Raw genomic sequence first — 21,008 nt, forward strand, 5'->3', positions numbered from 1 at the left:
CGTTGCCTTTTCCCTTGAATCAGCTCACAACTCTGGGTTTGCCCTTTTCCTTGTTTCGCAAACAGACTAGTCTGCTTTAGAACCCCTGACATCTCGAACGTGGGGATGCGGGGAACGTGGGGACTGGGACCGGAACAGGAATGGGAAGTGGGATCGTCGGAACAGGGGTCGGAACAGGGATTGGCACAGGGACCGGGGCAGATCTATTCCATGGAACATGAAACATCGAGGGGAAGCCAATTATACCAGACTTCGTCATCCTCATCTTCTTATGGCTGTTCTCCTTAACAAGCAATAATTGTCACCTATGCTTTACAAATGGACCAGCAGAGGCATTATAAAATACCACAGATGGCCACCATTCATTCGCCCCTCTGCAGACACTGGTGTATCCCAGGATTCAGACGACACAGTTCTGGAGGTAAGCTCACCTTTCAGCGAATCGAGAGCCTAGGCAAGCCCACCACCTCTACTACGACATAAATTCAATATATAACCTTACCTCTAATCACATCATGGACTTGACGAAAGAATCTTACGACTATACATAGCTGGTGCCGGTGCCTCGAGCGGTATCGTTGCATCTCGGCTGCGTGAGGGACTCCCATCTGCCTCTATCCTCCTCATCGAGGCTGGCAAGGATAAGTCGGAATTCGGCCTCTCTAAATACGCTAAGTATATGTTATTGGTGTGTGGCTCCCGTATTGACTACAGTTATGACACGGTGCCGCAGAAGCACCTCGACAGGAGGCCGAAGAAGGCATGGGCGGGACGAGCGCTGTCAGGTGGTGGAGCTATCAACGTTGGTGCGTGGATTCAAGGGCTAGCTGTCGATTATGACCGCTAGGTAGAGCTAGCTGACGACGACTCGTGGACCTCTGAGGATTTGTTACTATTCTTTTGTAAGTCCGAAACGTTCCACTAGTCGTATGGCCGTGTTCCCAAGCTGCATAGCACCGATGGACTACTCGTGATCCAGATGATGCGCGATGTACGCCACGGCAAGTCATATCCGCTATACCGCCCAGCCTGGGAAGAGGTGGATCCAAGCCTACCCCAGAATGCTGATACGAACAACGGCTTTCCATTAGGCATGGGTGACTGGACGTTGACCTTTGTGTTGAGGCTCAGGGCCACCACACCAATCTCCTGGAAAACCGGTGATCTGAGACAAATCACCCAAATAAGTGATACTAACAGATCAACCAGTTCAAGCATCTAATACACTAGTGATTAGTATGGAAAAGGGGTAATGATCTCAGTCAGACAAGGCGTGGAGAGCATAGATCTGGACACATTTCACTCATTTAACACATATAGTTTATTCTGTTATTTCCATATATAGGTATACTCGTTGTCCCACTTAAGTGCCGAACCTATTAAAATACCGACAATTATCCCCCAATCCCCCCAAACCTATACTAAATACAACAACAACTTTACTAATACTTAATAATCAACTATCAAATTAATTAACAAAGTTAATAAGACTCTATATATCAAATACGTAAGTATATACAATTAATTAAATCGCTGTAGTAGTTAGATATGTCGTCTATAGTAGCTAAGTCGTATAAGTAAGGTACCATGCATCACCCAGTTCTCATTAAGTTGCTCTAGTCAACATCAGCCTGAGATCGTAAAAGCTGTTCTCGACGATTGTCTACAGGGGCTCGGTCTAGACTATCTGGACGTACGCTACTCCCTTTGCATATAAATGACACTGACCTTTCTAGCTCTACCTTATTCATTTCCCTGCCTCTTTCGTGGCTAGTTCTCGCAACGTGGGAGAAGACTTGTTCCCTCTCACGGGAAAAAATGAACCTGAGGGTGATGTCGCAATTGACGATAGCGTGTCAATTGTTGACACCTGGGAAGGTAAGTTTGCAAGTAATTCCGGCATGCAATCGTTCCGCACCCATACGTCCTCTTCTATCATAGCTATGACGATGCTCCCCAAGAGCAAGACCCGATCAATTGAAGTGTCAAATTTCACTATCCAACATGTAAGCTCTCCTAGTCGTTATGATAGCCTTGATATTGACATCTTTACAGCTTGAGACTATTATCAACGCTGCTGGCGTAGCCCCTGCCGCCAACCAGGTCGAGCACCACCCCTTACTGAGACAGGACGACCTCATTGCCTACTGTAAAAATAGAAATATCCACATCATCGCGTACTCGGTATCTTCTCCACGGTATCCAAAAGCTATCCGCTAAATCCAAGCTAGCGTGGCTATTATTTAGCCTTTCCGGAATAACATGTTTGATGCCCCATTGCTAGTTACCCGCCCGGAGGTAGGTTAAAACTGTTGCTGAAGGACTCTCTGAGCAGAAGCGATTGACTGTCACACCAGCTCAGGTTTCGTAAGATTTACCGCTTTTCTGTGCGAACAACAAATAATTGTTGTATTCGCTACAGACTAGCGTGGGCTTAGATTGGTGGACAAAGTGTAATCCCCAAGTCAGTCATATCTGCGTGCATTCGCGAGAACTTTCAGGAGGTTATATTATCTCCGCAAGATATTGCTGAAGTTGAGAGTGTTGGAAAAGTACAGAAACGCTACAATGCGCCTTTCATTGCGAGTGAGTTTTCCCAGCTTTAAGCTCGGCTCCATAGGTCATGTCACTGACCCTGCTCCTTGCATAGACAAGCCCCGCTGGGATGTCAACAGTTTTGGAGACGATGCTGAGAAGAACGCATCACATCATGTCATCTTGTGATTTAAAGAGATAGAGGTATGGCAAGCTTCATGTCGTATGAATGTCGAATCACGCGGCTAGTTGGACTGATCCTGGAGAATTGCATCATTGCTATGAGGTTGCTCGGCTTTATGCTCTTGTTTCTCGAGCAGGTCTGATCAGATACCGTACAGGATGACCATAGCTCTTAGAATTTCACATATGCTGGCCTAGAACCCGTTAAATGTAGAAGCAAGTCTGAATATGTGTAACGAAAGGTCTTATTTCCGCAATTATATGGGCAAAGGAATGCTAGAATTTATAAATAATCGAGAACCGCAACTGGAGCTACCTCACAGTGTGCTTTCAACACCACACTTCTCTACTGCCGCCAGCCTCGTCATCCATAGTTGCAGCGCGACGACAGTCCCTCGTGAACTGACTATGAATATCAATATTTGTGGTTGGTCCGATTCCAGTCCAAGAAACTAAACCGTCTCCTTTACCACAATATAATACTCTAGTCTGCTACTCAGGGTATATTCTCCCTTCGCTATATAAACCGTATTTACAGACATTGTGAGTACCCTAGAAAAGGGCGCAGAGTTAGAAAAGTACAACATTACTTCTTCGCCTTGCATAGAGGTGTGTCATCACTCACAGTTAGTTGAAAATTTGCACGTGCTTTGCGAGCAGCATTGTGGTCCCGTCCAGCCTTGCCCTCCGCACTTAAAAGCAAGTACATAGTTAGAATATAGCACGAAAAGTTAAGGGAGAACAGGAAGAGTGCAACATACCTGGCCGTACAAGCCGGAACAGCCACTCTGAGGAGGCGGCGTTGAGCCAGTACCTGGACCGCCTGGCAATGTCCCCGTGGCGCCCTGTAGGGTGAGTAGGCCAGGCCTGTAAGGCAAGAAGGCGTAGTCGCCGCCGGAACCGGGAGCCATTCCCTGGTAGAGCATCTGTAGGTTGCATGGATCGATAGTCATTGTTTGGTCGGGGTTACTGCGGATCAGGTCGCCATGGCTAATGTCGTCAGTCCAGGAGGCTCCGCTGTTAGCCTTGCCAGCAAAGGGATTGCCCTCGGTCACAGCCTGGGGTCTCCACGACCCGCCGAGGTTGTTTGCGGTGAAGGAGCGAAAGTAGCGCCCATTAGCTCCAATAGCCTCAACGATCATGAGGTACTGGTTCTGGCCTTGGATGGTATAGACCTGAACGGATTCGAATAAGTTACCGACCGAGTCGCTCATAACTACCTGGTATACGTTGCCAAAATTTCCTGGGAAATTTCCAATCGGCATACTTGAGCGGTAGATCTTGCCGTTATCGCCAGCAAAGAAGAGGTACATAGTTGTATCGTCGCCGATAAGTGTCTGGTCGATAACGCCAGTACGAGAGTCAGAGATAGCTCCGGTGAACAGCGTATGTGGCCCAGACCATCCATTTGTATTAGAAGGATCGTTTGTCGTCTTATAATTGAACGGGCTACTGCCCCATTGGTAGGCGAGTACCCAGATATTCTTTGGGCGGAAGAGGAAGAGTGTTGGCGCAACAGTACCCTGACTCATCCCATTCTGGCTCGCAGAGGATATTTGAGGCCAGTCCGAGAAGAGGCCAAAGTTCATCGAGCCCCAGACTCTCGAGTCAAAGGTCGACCCATAAACAAGATGCTTGCCGTTATACACGACGTGCGTAAAGTCCTTAATCGAGACCCATCCTGGCTTGGGGTTTGCGAGTGGGCCGCTTGATCTCCAGCGGTAGGTCGAGGGAAGAGCACAAGTCGCCGCAGCATCGACAACCGCCGCCGACACCAGCAACGCGACGCCTGCCGATATCAGGCTCATGTCAGAATTGATAAGTCTCATCGTGATGCTTTCTCCTCACAAGTATAGGTAGAATATAGGATGTTGAGAATTCGAAGGAGGGAGACGAGAGGCCTGCCTCCTTTATATGCTTGGGGATTGTGTCGCGAGACCAGGAGCTGGGTTGCTGCCATTGTGTTTCTGCATCGCTGATGTCAGTTTGACCTAGGGCATGGCTATGCGGGCCTTCCGCCCTAATTATTTCAGAACAAAATCCTGCACACGCGATGGTATATTCGGGTGGACTGAAAGATGTCAGTATACCTAGGTAGTCAAACGATGGGGTGGTTTTTACCGTTTGTACATTTTGTTTGTAGTTGGCTCCATCAACACTATCCCTTTCCGTAAATGAATGACAGCGATACAAAGGTGCGCGATCTATTTCGACAAGGCAGTGTAAATCTTTGGCGGAGAGATCTCCACCGCGATTCTCTTGGTGAAAACGAGTCTGCTAAAGATTGCCACGGAACTTTCGCTCTGTTGTCTGTGCCCTCCCTCCCTTCCCCCCCGGGAACCCCGCAATAACGGAGCCCTTCGGCGCACGCTCTACCGAACAAAACCCCGATATTCCCTTATATGAGATCTAATTAAGTAGAAACTTGAATCGTCCAAAGTTAATGCATATCTTGCTCGATATATATGTATATATTAAGCCTGCGCCGATTGGCTCCCAAGATGAGAGGTTCCAAGGGGTCGAAGCACAGACTACAGCTTTCCTATGCACAAGCGGGATGGAATCCGATAGGTCCTGTCTGCAGATTTCTGGGGCGATGTACTAGTAGGGGCGACCACCAAGCTATTAACCTGACGATATAAGTAAGATGGACCTGTAGCTTTGAAATGTCGAATACGGCCCTACGGCCCTATGGACAATAGATATGCTTGGAGTGAACGGTACCAGGAGCGTTGAGCGTGTTAAGAGGGTAAATGTTACATATAATAATATGACGTATTCCGAGTCCAGTCCAGCCCATACCGTGACATTCGAGCTCGATACTACGGGTACTCTAGAGCAGTCAACCTGGAATTAACGTATGAGAATTTCGACGCGGTCACACGTCGAGCAGCTTGTACCTCTTCAACGCCGCATTCGCTGGACTGGTACTTCTAACGATGTGCCATGCTATTGCGAGTACTATTCTAGGGGGATGCACGCTTGAAATAGCCTCGACATTATGATATTCCAAATCTGAGGACAACCTCACCCTCATCCGCTAGGCGCACCAATACTACGCAGTTGATTTCCACACAGTCGCAAGCTGGCCATGCCGCAGGGACATGATGAGTTCGCGTTGCTTCAGCTACTGCTGGGGTGGCGCTCACCACGCTGTTAGTGGTCGGATTTTTCTCATGGGATTACCAAGAAGACGCGGGCCGGGAGGCCGAGTGCAGGCACCGTTTGTTTCTTACTCTCTAAGCTCGTGAATGTGCTGATAAGTTGATTTTCGTTCTAGCGCGGGGCGTGTGGCCGATCTGTTATAGGAGGTTTAGGAACTCGGTAATGATCCTTCCGCAGGTTTCCCCTGGATGCTTGTGGCCAAAACGGCATGAAATGTTGTGAACGTGGTTTTATGCCCAACCCCGCTCAGCTTGGCTCATACTAGACCATAGATTAATAACAAATTTTAATTCCAAGTTATTACAAGCTGTACATATACCTAGTTGCTTGCGAGCTACACCAACTTATTGACTCTACAGGAAAAAGATTCACTTCCCGACGGACCGGTGCAGCCAACGAGTGTACTGAACGACTTGGCAGGGGATACCGATTATTCACTCCGTGCCAATATATAAGGAGAGGGTATATTTCAAAACTTTGACTTTGTCCTCACTCAAATCCTTAATTATAACGATGCTCTCCAAAGTGTTTTTCTGGGCTTCAAGCTTTGCTATTGCTGCAATTGCAGTCCCACCTCCGGGGCCTTGCTCTGGAGCTTGTGGCACGCACGATCCGTCTCTCATACGACGTGTCTCTGACGGGACTTACTTTTTGTTCTCAACAAATGGACATGTTGGAGTTGCAAGCGCCCCTTCTATTGCCGGTCCTTGGACTCAACGAGGTGCGGCGTTGCCTGGCCCTGTGAAGTTGCCGCAAGGCAACGATATTTGGGTCCGTATGCCTTCTAAACCACTCCGAAGACATTATTTGACGCAGCATTAGGTTCCTGACGTCTCCTTTGTTGGTAACACATACTATATGTACTATGCAGTCAGTTCATTTGGAAGCCAGAACTCGGGCATCGGCTTGGCGACATCAACAACTTTGGAGCCAGGATCATGGACCGACCACGGCAGCATCGGGCTCAGTTCAACCCCTGGATCACCTTATAATGCTATTGATCCAAATTTGGTGAAATCTGGAAACAGCTATTATCTAAATTTTGGAAGCTTCTGGGGGGATATATACCAAGCTCAAATGAGCACCGACTTGACACGACCAACTGGTAATCCGCTCCACATGATCTTCAATCCCACTGGATCCCATGCCGTAGAGGGAGCTTTTACCTTTCAGAATGGAAACTATTTTTACATGTTTTGGTCAGCTGGACAGTGCTGTGGTCTGAACACGAATAGACCTCCACCTGGTGGCGAGTATAGTAAGGAACCATTAGCTCTAGTTTTCTCACCTCCTAAACCATTTCCATTGAATTTGATGCAGTCTTACTCTTCCACAAAGCACAAATCCCTCCTACTTTAACCAAGATTAAGTAATGCTAACTCGCCGGTTTTATAGTGATCAAAGTCTGTCGTTCTAATGCTGTCAGCGGGCCTTACGTTAGTATAAGTCTCATAAATCATACTTTACATTTTTGGTATGACAAGCGCTAATCAAATAGGTCGATCAAAATGGCGTATCGTGTACGGCAGGTGGTGGCTCTATTGTCTTACAAAGTCACGATAATATTTACGCTCCAGGTGGGCAAGGCGTCATAAACGACCCAGCTTATGGTCCAGTTCTGTACTATCATTATAGTATGCGCAGCTCTACCTCAAATTTAGGCTTTAACTGACGGGCAGCAGTGAATACAAACATTGGTATTGGAGATGGTCAGACCATTTTGGGATGGAATCCTCTTTCTTTTCCAAATGGGTGGCCTGTTGTAGAACCGGCGAACTCGACTCCCACAACATCAAGAGTGGTTCCGACATCAAATCCTTCCACCCCGAATGGTGCTCTAATGTATGGCCAGTGGTATGTTACTCTGTTTCCAAAACCAATTAACATTACTAACATGCTGGGAAGTGGAGGTATTGGATGGACTGGTGCTACGAGCTGTGCGCAAGGCAGCTGCCATGTCCTCAACCCGCACTATTCTCAGGTCAGCGGCCATTTTCCCCATGCACTACAAAACAGGGCTAATATTGTACGTAGTGTTACTAAAAAATCTCTTTAGCGACTTACTGAGAAGGGTTCTAGAGCGAAGGCGTAGATAGCGCTGAGCGGATCTCGTGTCAGGCAGGAATACATACAGCGTGTATCGTAGTGAATCCTAGTAGCAGCATGGAAAGAAGTAAATTTGCTGCTATTTCAACCACAAAGAGCCATCCTTGGGATGATACTTACTATGGACGTGACAGATGCAGTAGATGAACGGTCTAAAACGCTTCCACGTTCTGACTATTGAAAGCGCTATCGTCTATATATGTTAGCGGGGAGTGTGCCTTTAGGCGGCTAGTTCTCCGCATGGGGCGAGAGGCTTTTTTCGTTAAGCTGTTCAAGTCGCATCCTCCTCCACAGACACGCAAAACTGCCCGACGGGTGCGCCACTGGGAGGAACTGCACGGATTTGTGATGATGGGATTCTTTATGATGATAGTTTGTTAGTCTACTGGTATATGCACGCGCTTGGTTATTTTCTCTAATGTTTGATAATCCTACCACTTCTTATTCTTTCTACGATAACACGACTATAACCCAAGAGCTGTGACATGGTGCCATTTTGGCTGGTTCTCTGTCTCATACGCTGGCGGGACAAACGGACTAATTGAGGCATTGCCCAGGCCGTGATGAAGTATAGTATTCGACAAAGTCTTTGTATAGGGCGCAACCATGCTGTAGGGACGCCTCCTCTAGACCCTTCACGGCAATAAACCTGATATCGCCATTAATAGCTCTGTACATAGTGTCAAGTCTCACGTACTCTTGGAATATATTTCCTACATCTACGTGCTTGTTTTGGGTAGCGTCAGTGAGAGTATGTTGTTAAATTTGGGTCGACACATTCTGTTGATTAGATGAACTGTGAATAAAATATTCTTGCTTTTGTGCTAGATCAATATAAGCTTGTAAGGAGAGTGCCTTTCGTCTTATTGTAGCAGAATCCTTGAAAAGGAGTAGATAATGTTGTAGATAGCAGATTGCGAAAAGTGAAGGTGGTGGGGAGTCTGTCTTTATACTACTTTCAAACCTCACCATGCTCGCCCACGCTCACCCGCTCACCTCAGATCATCATGGCCATCCAAAGTCGCGGTGCATCGCATCCATCGCATCTCAATACGAGAGCCACATCTCCCGTTGTCCAGGGGGACAACCGGATCATTGTGAGGGCATCGAAAACTTGAGGCGGCGACGCTCACCCGCTAGGCCGGATGTCACCAGCCATAGTAAAAAGCAAGTGAAATGCCTCAGATCGACAGATTAATAGTTGAGTGGGTGGCCACCAACGAATACCTGCTGCTGTATGTTTTTTTTGTTTTTTTGTTTCTTTTTCTATATACATGGATTCTAGACATACTATAAAGTATGTTGGAGCGGGGAACAAATCCTTTTGGCTGATTTTGGAAACCTTAGGGTGACCGAGAAGTAATCTGAATACGGAAAGTATCGTGAAAGTCCTTGTGTGCCACCATGGCTCAGTCCCCTAGAGTTTGCACCTGAGTTGATCAAGTGATAGCTCGGGCTGGTATAATTAAGTGCATATAAGTACAATCAGTATCATTGCCTGACTTCCCTTTTAATGCAACCCCAACCTAATGGTAGAATTAAGGACCGCTCAAAACATTACTCCTTATAATCTGCGCCCCCTAACCTCTCCATCATGTCAAAAGTCGGCTTAGCACTAAACCAGCCCGCCATCTCAGTACCGACAGTCTTATACGTATACGCTGCATCTTCCTCGTCAATCTTAACAGTCTCAGCTCCCCTCCCTCCAGCTGCAGCATCAGCCAACAACTGCGCATGACAACACTTCTCCAAACTCATAAACCAAAACACCGCGGCCTCAATAGATTTCCCGCACGTCAAAAGACCATGGTTTTGCAACAGCGCCGCTTTCTTCCCGCCTAACGCCGCGGCAATTGACTTGCCTTCGTCTTCGGCGAGGACGATGCCTCGGAAGGCCGAATATAATGCGATGTCGTTGTGGAAGGAGCAGGAGTCTTGGGTTATTATGTCGAGATTGCGGCCGAGGGCGCAGAATGAGCGGCCGTAAATTGAGTGGGAGTGTGCAACGCAGTTTATTTCGGGGCGTGCTGTGTGGACTGCGTGGTGGATCATGTATGCTTCCGTGGTCTTAGTTCTGATTTTGGATGCTAAAGGGTAAAGGGTATATGAAATGAATTGTGCATACCAGCGGTATTTAGAAGGCGGCAAGGTCCACCATCAACGACCTTTCCATCTTTATTGACGAGAATAAGATCTGACGCTTTGAGAATGGGCCACGCAACACCAAAGGGATTGACCCAGAAACTTGTTGGTTCAACGGGGTCCTATTTTTGGGCCTCCTGTTAGCTTTAAATCCTAATAAAATACCTTCTGTTCCATTTCACGCCGGCCGGAAAGCAACGGCCATTGGGAAACTACTAACTCTCAAAGTAATATGTCCGGCAACACCCTCGTCAAATCCCAAGTGCGCGAAAATCCTAAATGCGAGCGCCAACCGGCCCTTCTGATACTCCCGCTCCTTATATTTGTCCTCGAACGTCGGCGCGGTGGGGAAGGCCTGCTGTGTGATAGTTTCCTTCTTCGCGACACCTGGCTCGTGGGTTGCCGTTCCTGCGGTATCCTCGGGGACTGCGGTTGCTGATGGGGGAGCCATATTTGTAAGTTGTATTGTTCTGTTTGTCGTCTGATGATTAGTTAAATATGATTATGGTGTGTTTGTTATATATGAAGAGATATAGAACGACAGAGGACATGGACAGAAGATATGTGGAAATACAAGCCCGTTTCACAAGTGGGGAAGCGGAGGGCGGAATAATACGCCAAGCGTGGGGAATCGATCAGAGTAACTGATACGAAGTAGTTCATTGTCATACCTGCCAAAGGCGCACCTCGGTAGATGCTATTCCCAATTACCTGTTTCCGATTATCAATCGGGATGATGCTTGTTTTAAAACAGACCATTCACAGCATTGTATTTGATATCACGATGGATGATGATATGCAGCTACGTTACTACTTGTCGTGGTTCCCGATTGCCCGCAACACAACCCCGTAGGCCTCGGCTGCCCCGCAAATCCGCAATATAATTCCCGGTGCCCCTCGATCCTCGGCCTTTACCGACGTCAATAATATCAGCTTCTTAGCAAAACGTCCCTTTATGTCAATAAGAATTTGGTCAATCCTGGAGTAAAGCAGTCAGATAAATACGGCATTAATTTAATAACACTCTTTAGAGACCATCAGGACCATAACTCACGTGATTCTCAGCGGACTAAATCCGCCCGCCAAGACCTTGGGCCGCCGCCCCTGTATTCCATCTTATTTCAACCTCATCCATCTACATCTCAACTCAGAATTCTCACAACGGAATCTAGTAACTAGTAGTATTAGTAGTACCACTTATTTGAAGCTACGGAAGAATTTTATCTACTCTTAAAGCCACTTACCTAAATGGGCATTTCCTAGCAATTCTTGTTATCAGCCGTCATGATCTCGCGTGAGCTGCACGAGTACCATGCAGCAAGCACTCCCACTTTTCAAGTTATCATGACCATATCGACGCCGGCTCCCGAATTTCACCATGCCAAAACTCCCTTTCTAGGGCGGATGGCCCTGTACAGTCAGCCCTTGAAGATGGTGGAACGCCAAAAATGATAAATAATATCTAAGAGGCACTTCTACTCGTCACGTTAGCTGTGTGATTCGCAATGGTTGACGCAGGACGGCGTAGTAGATATATTTCGTGGAAATCCTGATTGCATTTATAGGTGAGAGTTATTCATCTCCTAACTTTCCTAAATCTAGCAATAGGTTCTCTGACTGTACGCATCAGTTTTGCTCAAGGTCGTTGCTAACCACTAACTTCTTTGAAGGTGTTTGTTGGTATATCTGTCAGTTCAGGATGTGTCCCTTTGATATGATAGGATCTATGAATTGGTAACATCAAGCAAGTCTTTATCCCATATGATACAAATTGTGGCCTACACACGAACCTAACAATGACCAGTTCCACCTCCATTATGCCATGATACTTGGGATGTCGACTGAGATGGATGAGCTGCATCTCTTCAAGCGATGCCCATCGTAAAGAGGCTATCGGAACCGGAAGTCACCAATGGCCTACCAGTTGAAAACCGACAACGTATTGGCTGCATACAAGCAGACAATCTTGACAGGTTGAGCTGGCTATTATATCATAGCATGTCCTCTTCAGGAAGGCAGTCTCATCGCTTCGGTGGCATCATTGACGTACCGGAGCATATCACTTTGGAACACATACCAGCAGTGCTGGTGGGATAATACTGCTGCCTGACCGGTCCCCTGATCCCCTCTGACCGTTTTACTTCTAACCTAACACTGCTTAAATGTTGAATTGATCGTTGCTGCATTTGCTCTGTTGTCCTCCCTTTATCTTAACCGTGTATTTTATTAACCCTTCAATCGTGTCCTTGCTTGTCTGAACCATGATAATTACTAAAACCGTTGGCTTTGCAAATGTTGAATGGTTCATTGTAAATTGCAATTAAGTTCAAGTGGCTCTTGCGAAAAGCATTTGAACGCCCCAACGTTAGTCCCATTCTGTTTCTAGGAACTAATTTAGAAGACGATGGCTCTCTTCTTAAATACTGAATGTGCACTACACCATCTGGACTGGAACTCGAGGTCGCAAACTTGGATAAGACAAGAAAGCCCAGTATAGTTACCCAAGACCTTGACGTTTATATTTGGGTTTCATTATATGATATCACGCTTGTGCGGCATAGTTATCTACTTGTTATTATTCCTTTTTAGGGATTACTCCCACAGTATGGGGATAATCCGAGAAATTCCATTTCATCATCTCTGCATAGGTTGGAGTAGATCAAGCTCTTTACACATTGCTTGAATCTTCTTTTGAATCGCTGTATAAAGCTTCTTCATACTAGCCTTGAACCCCGCTATACATACCTAATTATACTCAGTGGCATCTATGCTGTGGTGAAATATCCAACCCAGCATAGTCAATTGATGTGGCTTAATGACCAGGGATTTTCCCAAGCAAACAATGTTTAGCTGGGCTATTGTCCTGAGGTCACATTCTCCTTGTGTGGCTTTGGGCCCTTGTCATTTGTTTCTTTCTACAAAGGAGTGTAAACTCTCATCAGAAGTATTGTTCGGAAACAGAATAGTATAGCAGAATGACATCATATTCTACCTATTCTACCTATCCAATTGGACATGTACATGGCGGAGGTGGCCCCTAGCCAAGTTGATTCCCAAAGTTGCATAAACGTTAATGAAACCCTGTATATTGAGTTATGTGAAAGCTTGAGCTGAAGTTCCAAACCCATGCTGTATTGAGAGATATTAGGCGTGATCAGTAAGCTCAAGCATAGATCCAACTCGTTGCTAGTTACAATTACAAAGGTTGACTTCGAGCGAACCGAGTGTTGTTCCCAACCTTCATCAAGGTCACAGTCTACTCGCCAGTGAATCAAGTTGCCCGGAATGCTATATCAAAGTGTGGAACTTGGAGCACGTCAATAGGGCAGAAACCGTCCGCTTGCCAGCCTTGCTATCGTTGCTATTGACAACAATAGGGCGGTAAGTTTAGCGGTATACTATTGTAAATTCACTGCCTCCTTTTTTCCATTACACCGCCCTTAGGCGAGAGAGCCCACGCCCACAAAACCCTTCGCGCTCTTCCATCCTCCATCTTTCTTTCCTCTCCTCTCCAGTCCCACGACGAAAACGCTTCTGCACCCCAACAACGTCTTCAAGCTACATCAAACTGATCAAGCTATCTGTTGTTACGTGCAATCAAGCTCTCTCTTCTGCCAAGCTATCAAAGCAAGTCGTTGTTCCGTGGGTCTCAAGTAGTGAGACGTCGCGAATCCATACTCTTTCGTTGACTCGATCTTTCCAACAACCGTTACGGAGTCTCTTCAGCCCGGTGCTGAAGCTCTTACTCGTGTCCCACTCCGATAACCTATTGTAAGTCATCAAAGCTAGCCCGTCTTTCTCTCACTGACGGTATACAGTCGAGGAATCAAACAGGTCAATTTGCCTATCCTGTTCTCGATCTTATACGATCGCTCTGCCACAGCGAACACCATACTCTTTCGTTGACGCGATCTTTCTCTCTGCCATTACGGAGTCTCTTTAGCCTAGTGCTGAAGTGTGTTGCCCTCCGATAACCTACTGTAAGTCATCAACGCAAGTGTATCTTTCTCTCGCTGACAGTATACAGTCAAGTAGAATCACAGATCGCTTTAGCGCGATTACCCTGTTCTCGATATCAAACTGCTCGCTCTACTACAGCGAACATCATACTCTTTCGTTCACGCGATCTTTCTATCAACCATTACGGAGTCTCTTTAGCCTGGTGCTGAAGCTCTTGTCCCACACTCCGACAACCTATTGTAAGTCATCAACGCAAGCGTATCTTTTCTCTCGCTAACAGTCTACAATCAAGGCGAACCAAATAGATCGCTTTGACGCGATTATCCTGTTCTCGATATCATATCGCTCTGATATCATATTGCTCGATCTGCTACAGCGATTCCAATACTCTGGTATGCTCTTCCTCCACTGCATATCATGGCTACCGATGCTGACTCTTCTAGACTTAATAACTTCGCAATACGATCTTTCACAAACGAAACACCCTGGTCCGGCGTTTCTGTCACAAGTGATAATTTGATCCTACACGTTCTACTGCAAATTCGATATTTACGTTCTCGCCCATTATTTTCCGACTCGGTACTCTGGTCACCAATATTCATTCGACATCTGCTTGGTAAGTCCTCCTGCAACCCTTCAATGTTACCTTTGGAATTGTATCATCTCTACCGCCCCCGCCTTGCCCAACAACATTCATAACCTCTGCTAACTTGTCTGGCAGCCTACTGCTTGCAGAATTATTTCACGACTTAGTGTTAAAGTCGTCTATTCAACTACGAATTACATCCGATTATCCAGCTTAATGTTAAAGCTGCCCAATTCATCTACGCCTTACATAACATTAGGTGCTCTTCGACGACTCAGTGTTAAAGCCGTCTATCCATCCAGGCATTATATCCACGCATTGCATACGCCTGTCCAGCTTAGTGTTAAAGCTGCCCAATCCATCCACGCCGTACATAAGGTACTATTCGACGACTTAGTGTTAAAGCCGTCTATTTCATATACGCACTACATCTGCGCATTACGTCTACGCCTTACATACGCTTGTTCAGCTTAGTGTTAAAGTTGTTCATTCAATACTTCCATTATGTCTTCTAACGACTTAAAGCGCAAAGGCGAGTCTTTGGGAGAAGATTTTCAACCACGGGATCCACCCTCTCAATCCCATCACCCGGTGACTTCCTCCTCCTATACATCCCCTGCCAATGGCGGCGAGTCTTCCGCCTTCAACTTCGACTTCCAGCCACCACCAACCCGTCCTCGACATGCCCCATTTACATTCGGGCAAGATCTTTCGGAACTTGGTTCCACCTCCAGAATGGATGGCTCGGAGTCAGATGACTTGCTGTCATATGATGGATGGCCAGCCGGGGCTGACGACATGTTGCAGGCAGAGTTGGATGTGGCCATCCATGACTATAAACAGGAGCAATTGGATGATGAGGAGGAAATGGACGAGGAGGAGGAAATGGAAGATGAGGAGGAAATGGAGCGGTCTCCTGCTGATACCGACCAAGAGATGTTTGGAACTCCAAACGAAGACGAGCTGTTTGCGCAGATGGATGCAGTAATGGAGCATAACACCCCTGGCAAGGGTAAAGCTCCAGCTTCCGCTGTTCCGCAATATATCAGATGTCCTCGTGCGAGCGACAACTCATTTCTTCAGAGACCAACTTCGCGCTCTCCCCCCGCCAGAGCATCCAGCTACCGAGCGAGCCTTAACTCGAGCTCGCCGCTTAGACGGTCAACCGTGGCCGCCTGCATGTCATGCGAGGCCACGAGCGACGAGCTCGAGCAGGTGAGCAATGCTTTGGAGGAGGAGAAGGAGACTAGTTCCGACCTAGGGACCAAAGTTTTACTTCTAGAAGGGCAAGTTGGGGCTCTCGAAGGTAAAAATCGGGAGTTGGAGCAAGAACGCTCCGAAGTTATAAAGCACATAAATGCAGCGCAGCACCTCTCAAAAACACAAGGTGGCCAAATCGACAAGCTCAACCGCGAACTAGCGGATGTTCGAGTCGAGTCAAGTAACCTCGGCAGAAGTTACGAAGAAACCTTAGAGGCTGCGAAGGCCGAGATGGCGAGCCGTTTCGACGAGCAGAGCAAGCTCGTTGAGGAACTGAAGGTGGCCAATGGTCGCCTTGAGGAGGCCGTACGAATCCGGCAGCAAGAACTTGAACAGGCCCAGTCCAATAGCCTAGCAAAGGACACTTATAGGGAGGAAGTAGAGGCCGCACATGCGGGTGCTCTTGCAGCGAATAAGGCCGAGAAAACCGAAGCAGAGGCGACTTACACACGCGCTCTTGCAGAGTTAAAGGCAGCAAAGGATACGGCAGAGGCGGATTACACACGCGCTCTTGCAGAATGGGAGACAGAGCGAGTTGGAGCAGAGGCCGCATATGCGAGCGCTCTTGCTGAGAAAGATGCCAAGCAGTCCGAGGCAGAGGCGACTAACACACGCGCTCTTGCTGAGAAGGATGCGAGATATATCGCGCGGATCTACCGCCGTTCTCGGGCATTGAAGCGTAAGCAGACAGAACACAGTCGCCCAACTTTAACTGATCGAGGGGCTCATGGGAAGCGCTCCGGAACACAAAATGTGTCGTCCGAGAAGCAGGCAACCCAACCAATCGCAATCCAGCCAGAACCGATCCAACCTTCGACAAGCGACGATACCACGGATGCACTCACTCTTCGCGCAGAGGCTCTCGAGCGTGACAATAGTGAGCTCAAGGAGGAGGTTAACAACCTCCGCGACACCTTCGAAGCTCGTCTTCGAGACGCCGAGCAGGAGAAAGAGGCGGTTTTTCAAAGCCGCGAGTGTAAGCTGAACGAATCCCTCGACTTATATCAGGGGCATATCGTTACCGTCCAGGCCGAATTAATGGCCGTTAAAGACGAGAAGGATTGGACTGTTGAGCAATCGGCAGCCTCGAGGAAGGAACTGGAAGCAGCGCTTGCGACCATTAAGGCACAGGTCTGCGCGATGGAGGAGCAACGCGAGCGACTTCAGTCCATGCAGTCGACTATCGACTCGGACGCCAGGGAGCGTGAGCGGATGGAGGGGGAATTGGAGCAGGCCCGTACGAGGGCGGAGGCCGGCTTATTACAGCCAGCGGTCGATGTCAAGCGGATCCGGGGCGAGCGGGTGACTTTACGATCCCCTCGCAAGCTACCATTACCAGCACCGGAACCCATTACTCCTTCTGTGGAGGAGACCGTTAGAGCCGAGGTGAATTCTCGAGTGGAGAGGGCGAGGAGGGAGCTCACAGCCGAGTTTGCATCCCGACAAGACATCTTCATCCGGGCCCTAAGGGATGATACTGCACCACCACCGACTGCCAGACAACACGACCGGATTACGAAGGTCGAGGAGGAGGTGAAGAAATCCCGGGCGGAAGTAGAAACTTTGAAGGAGGAACTGCGGCAGGCGAAGAAGGCCATCGCGAAGAAGGAGACGGAGGAGTCAAAGACTCCAGTTATACCGACGGGGCGGCCATCGAGTCCATCGAAATGGCCAATCCAACTCTTTCTTATCGGGGTCGTAGCCTTCGCTGCGATGATCGCTTGGTTGGGGCTACCAACCACGACATCCAGTATCGGTCCCCCGGACAATGCGTGGACTAATACTTCGCCAGGTGAGGACGTATTCCTTGTGTATAGGGATATTTTATATTTCAACCCTCAGAATGAGGGCATCCGGGAACTCGAGGAATACGAGGATTATGTCTTCGACGAAGACTGGCAGACCAAATGGGCTGGTTGAGGGGGTTATGGAGCTGACCACTCCACCCGCTTCATTCATCACCTGTGGTGCCTTATAACCGGTGAAATTATATCAGCGCAAGAACGACCCTGGCCCCCTTATAATACATGAAAACGCCGACCGCCTAAGGATGTATGGTGGTGCAGCAGTATTGAGCAACAACGCTGGTCGTTGTGCCTGGGAACTGAGAAATGATCGACGCGCTTGGGGAGCAGGGAGGAAGGAACGGTATAGTTGGGCAGTGGTTTAAGCATGGTGGTGGGAGTTATGCTACTTGTGGTTCCGGCTTCGACATCCAGCAATCATCTTTGTGTTCTCGTTTCGTGTGTTTCTTTCTGTCGTCGCCAATTGTCACATCAGGCATGTAAACCCCTTGCGGATCGTTTCCTTGATCGCAACCTTCCACCGATGGCTAGGGAGGGGTTTCCTTGATGTCTACAAACGACCGAAGAGCACACAAACACAGATATACATACCCGGATAAAGTCAGGCCATTTCAGCATTCCCGAATATTGACCAACATCACGTGCCGCCAAATACGATTATGGTACGACTTACAATGACGTCAAGCAATTACGTTCCATATAACCTACTACATCGCGCCCACGAAAAATACCAAAGCATTCGAGTTCCTGTCCTTTCGCCTTACTCCTTATTATGGACTGGAAACACGCCTCCCTCCAGCCAGGCTGCTACAAAAGTCCCCCCTTTTCAGTCGAAGCACCGAACTACCGCCCAGTAGCTGGCGAAACAATACCCCGCCGAAACCCTTCACATCCCGATAAACTAAAATCACTTTTAGAGCCTGGAATAGAAACCGTCTACGATATCTTACACCGAGCGTCGAAAAAATATGCGCATTTAAAAGCGGTGGGAACAAGAAAGTTCATCCAAACTCATCATGAAACCAAAACAATTCAGAAGATGGTAGACGGGCAGGTAGTGGATGATGAGAAACAATGGACATATTATGAGTTGGGTGAATATCAGTACCTGACCTTTGCGCAATATGCGACCAAAGCGCTGCAAATTGGCGCTGGCTACCGTGCACTTGGTCTCCAAAAGGGGGATAAACTTCATGTTTTTGCAACCACGAGGTAAGTTAGAATCCTATTTTGCGAAGAATATCAACTAATTTTGCTCTCGTAGTGCAAACTGGCTGCTCTCGGCCCACGGTACGCCCTAATTATAAAATATCAAAATAGTCACCCCTCTTGACACCAAACAGCTGCAGCCACTCAATCGATTCCGATAGTCACATCCTACGCAACCCTCGGAGAAAAAGGTCTCGAGGTATCGCTACTCCAAACTCAAGCAAAGGCAATATTCGTCGATCCAGACCTCATACCCAAACTTCTCAAGCCATTACAAAAGGCTCAGAATCTAGAAGCCCTCATTTATAATGACGACGGACAAATCAAACAGGGAGATTTTGACAATCTGAGACGACTCAATCCCCGAATCAAAATCCTTAGTCTTGAAGACGTTCGCCAAATGGGAGAGAACAACCCAGTCGAGCCGGTTCCTCCCAGTCCAGACGATTTGTGTTGTCTAATGTATACTTCAGGTACAACAGATGCACCAAAAGGAGTTCCGCTGAAGCACCGCAATATTATAGCTGCTAGTAAGCTTATAAAATCTCCTTAATATCACAAAAGGAGCTGCTCAACACCCATTTAGTCGCTGGACTCGACTCGATTTTCACGCCCTACCTCAGCACCGACGATTCCGTTCTCTGCTACCTCCCCTTAGCCCATAGCTTCGAATTCGCCTTCGAGAATGTATGTTTCTACTGGGGCATACAGATGGGCTATGGAAACCCACGAACGCTCTCCGATACTTCCATGCGAAATTGCCAAGGCGATATTAAAGAATTCAAACCTACAATACTAATAGGTGTTCCCGCAATTTGGGAGATGATACGCAAAGGCATCGAGCAGAAAATCTCACAATTAGGGACTCTACAAAGTTTTATCTTCTGGAGAGCGATGGGATTGAAAACCTTCCTATGTGGCTGGAAATTACCGGGTCCAGGCATGTTGGATTATTTGGTATTTGATGCTGTCAAGAAACAAACTGGCGGGAGGCTAAGGGCTTGTTTTAATGGCGCTGGGCCAATTGGGAAGGAAACAAGAAGATTCATATCTTTCGCCATTGCGCCCTTGCTCATGGGTTATGGATTAACTGAAACCACCGCGTAAGTACTTATTCTATTCTCAACTTTGTCTCGTTTCTCATTCTCAACTCCCCTACTTTGGCAAAGCAGGCTGCTAAGTGCAAAATAGAATGGGAGCTCTCATGGATCCATTAGAATGGAACGATGAAACTCTTGGAGATATTCCAAGTTGCATCGAAATTAAACTAGTGGACTACCTTGAAGCAGGGTACTGCGCAGCGAACGATCCTCCCCAAGGTGAAATTCTGATCAGGGGTGATGCTGTCATGGATGGCTATTACCAGAATGACGAGTTAACGGCCGAGGCAATTACACCCGATAAATGGTTCCGGACAGGCGATATTGGGGAGTGGGCACCCAATGGACACCTAAAGATTATTGATCGAAAGAAAAACCTTGTCAAAACTTTGAACGGCGAATATATCGCACTCGAAAAGGTAATGCGCACATCTCTATATCACAATATGCTTGACTAATATCATGGATACAGCTCGAGTCAATATACTCCACGAACAATGTCGTCTCAAATATGATCGTTTACGCGGCAGCAGACCAAACCAATCCAATCGCAGTTATCGTCCCAGCACATTCAGCCCTACAAACGCTCGCCAAGAACAAAGGGTTGGAAGACGACAACTTCGGCAGCCTTATTCAAAAGCCGGCCATAAAAGACATGGTGGTCAAAGAGCTACAAAATACCGCTCGCAAAGTCGGACTCGCAAGCGCGGAAATTGTTCGAGGAGTCGTTTTGACGGATTTTGACTGGACAAGTCAGAACGTGAGTCAGATTTTTGAACACCTTCACCCAAGGTTTGGATTAGTATGGCAGGGCTAATAAATATTCCTAGGGGATGCTTACTGCTGCTCAGAAGGTGAACAGGAGAAATATTGTTGAGCGTTATCAGAAGGATATCAATGCGGCGTATGGGAAGAAATAAATGCATTGTCGTGCTAGGTGCATCATTAGTATTCATA

The 21,008-nt window shown here is 47.5% G+C and overlaps 6 protein-coding genes across 6 annotated transcripts; 4 read left to right on the forward strand and 2 right to left on the reverse strand.

The window, feature by feature from the left end:
- Window positions 1-1,548: 1,548 nt before the first annotated feature.
- Window positions 1,549-2,724, forward strand: BP5553_06415 (Uncharacterized protein; the record flags this gene model as incomplete). Its single annotated transcript, XM_032015038.1, has 7 exons — window positions 1,549-1,553; window positions 1,621-1,693; window positions 1,737-1,878; window positions 1,942-2,006; window positions 2,056-2,184; window positions 2,439-2,586; window positions 2,651-2,724. 7 exons carry the CDS (start codon window positions 1,549-1,551, stop codon window positions 2,722-2,724), a joined length of 636 nt encoding a protein of 211 aa, XP_031868459.1.
- A 580-nt stretch (window positions 2,725-3,304) lies between these two features.
- BP5553_06416 (Uncharacterized protein) lies at window positions 3,305-4,547 on the reverse strand (the record flags this gene model as incomplete). The annotated part of the gene is made up of 2 exons (XM_032015039.1): window positions 3,305-3,403; window positions 3,480-4,547. The coding sequence occupies 2 exons, from the start codon at window positions 4,545-4,547 to the stop codon at window positions 3,305-3,307; spliced, it is 1,167 nt and encodes a 388-aa protein (XP_031868460.1).
- Window positions 4,548-6,396: 1,849 nt separating this feature from the next.
- Window positions 6,397-7,975, forward strand: BP5553_06417 (Arabinan endo-1,5-alpha-L-arabinosidase; the record flags this gene model as incomplete). The annotated part of the gene is made up of 7 exons (XM_032015040.1): window positions 6,397-6,654; window positions 6,706-7,141; window positions 7,279-7,319; window positions 7,382-7,517; window positions 7,566-7,737; window positions 7,789-7,864; window positions 7,940-7,975. 7 exons carry the CDS (start codon window positions 6,397-6,399, stop codon window positions 7,973-7,975), a joined length of 1,155 nt encoding a protein of 384 aa, XP_031868461.1.
- A 1,571-nt stretch (window positions 7,976-9,546) lies between these two features.
- Window positions 9,547-10,582, reverse strand: BP5553_06418 (Arad-like aldolase; the record flags this gene model as incomplete). The annotated part of the gene is made up of 3 exons (XM_032015041.1): window positions 9,547-10,025; window positions 10,115-10,253; window positions 10,352-10,582. 3 exons carry the CDS (start codon window positions 10,580-10,582, stop codon window positions 9,547-9,549), a joined length of 849 nt encoding a protein of 282 aa, XP_031868462.1.
- A 4,599-nt stretch (window positions 10,583-15,181) lies between these two features.
- On the forward strand, window positions 15,182-17,857 carry BP5553_06419 (uncharacterized protein; the record flags this gene model as incomplete). Its single annotated transcript, XM_032015042.1, has 1 exon — window positions 15,182-17,857. The coding sequence occupies one exon, from the start codon at window positions 15,182-15,184 to the stop codon at window positions 17,855-17,857; it is 2,676 nt and encodes an 891-aa protein (XP_031868463.1).
- Window positions 17,858-18,514: 657 nt separating this feature from the next.
- Window positions 18,515-20,971, forward strand: BP5553_06420 (putative long-chain-fatty-acid-CoA ligase; the record flags this gene model as incomplete). Its single annotated transcript, XM_032015043.1, has 7 exons — window positions 18,515-18,954; window positions 19,007-19,032; window positions 19,086-19,481; window positions 19,538-20,054; window positions 20,143-20,470; window positions 20,524-20,811; window positions 20,882-20,971. 7 exons carry the CDS (start codon window positions 18,515-18,517, stop codon window positions 20,969-20,971), a joined length of 2,085 nt encoding a protein of 694 aa, XP_031868464.1.
- Between the last annotated feature and the right edge of the window lie 37 nt (window positions 20,972-21,008).

Source organism: Venustampulla echinocandica, assembly GCF_003357145.1.
Source record: "Venustampulla echinocandica strain BP 5553 chromosome Unknown scaffold_4, whole genome shotgun sequence".
NCBI lineage: Eukaryota > Fungi > Ascomycota > Leotiomycetes > Helotiales > Pleuroascaceae > Venustampulla > Venustampulla echinocandica.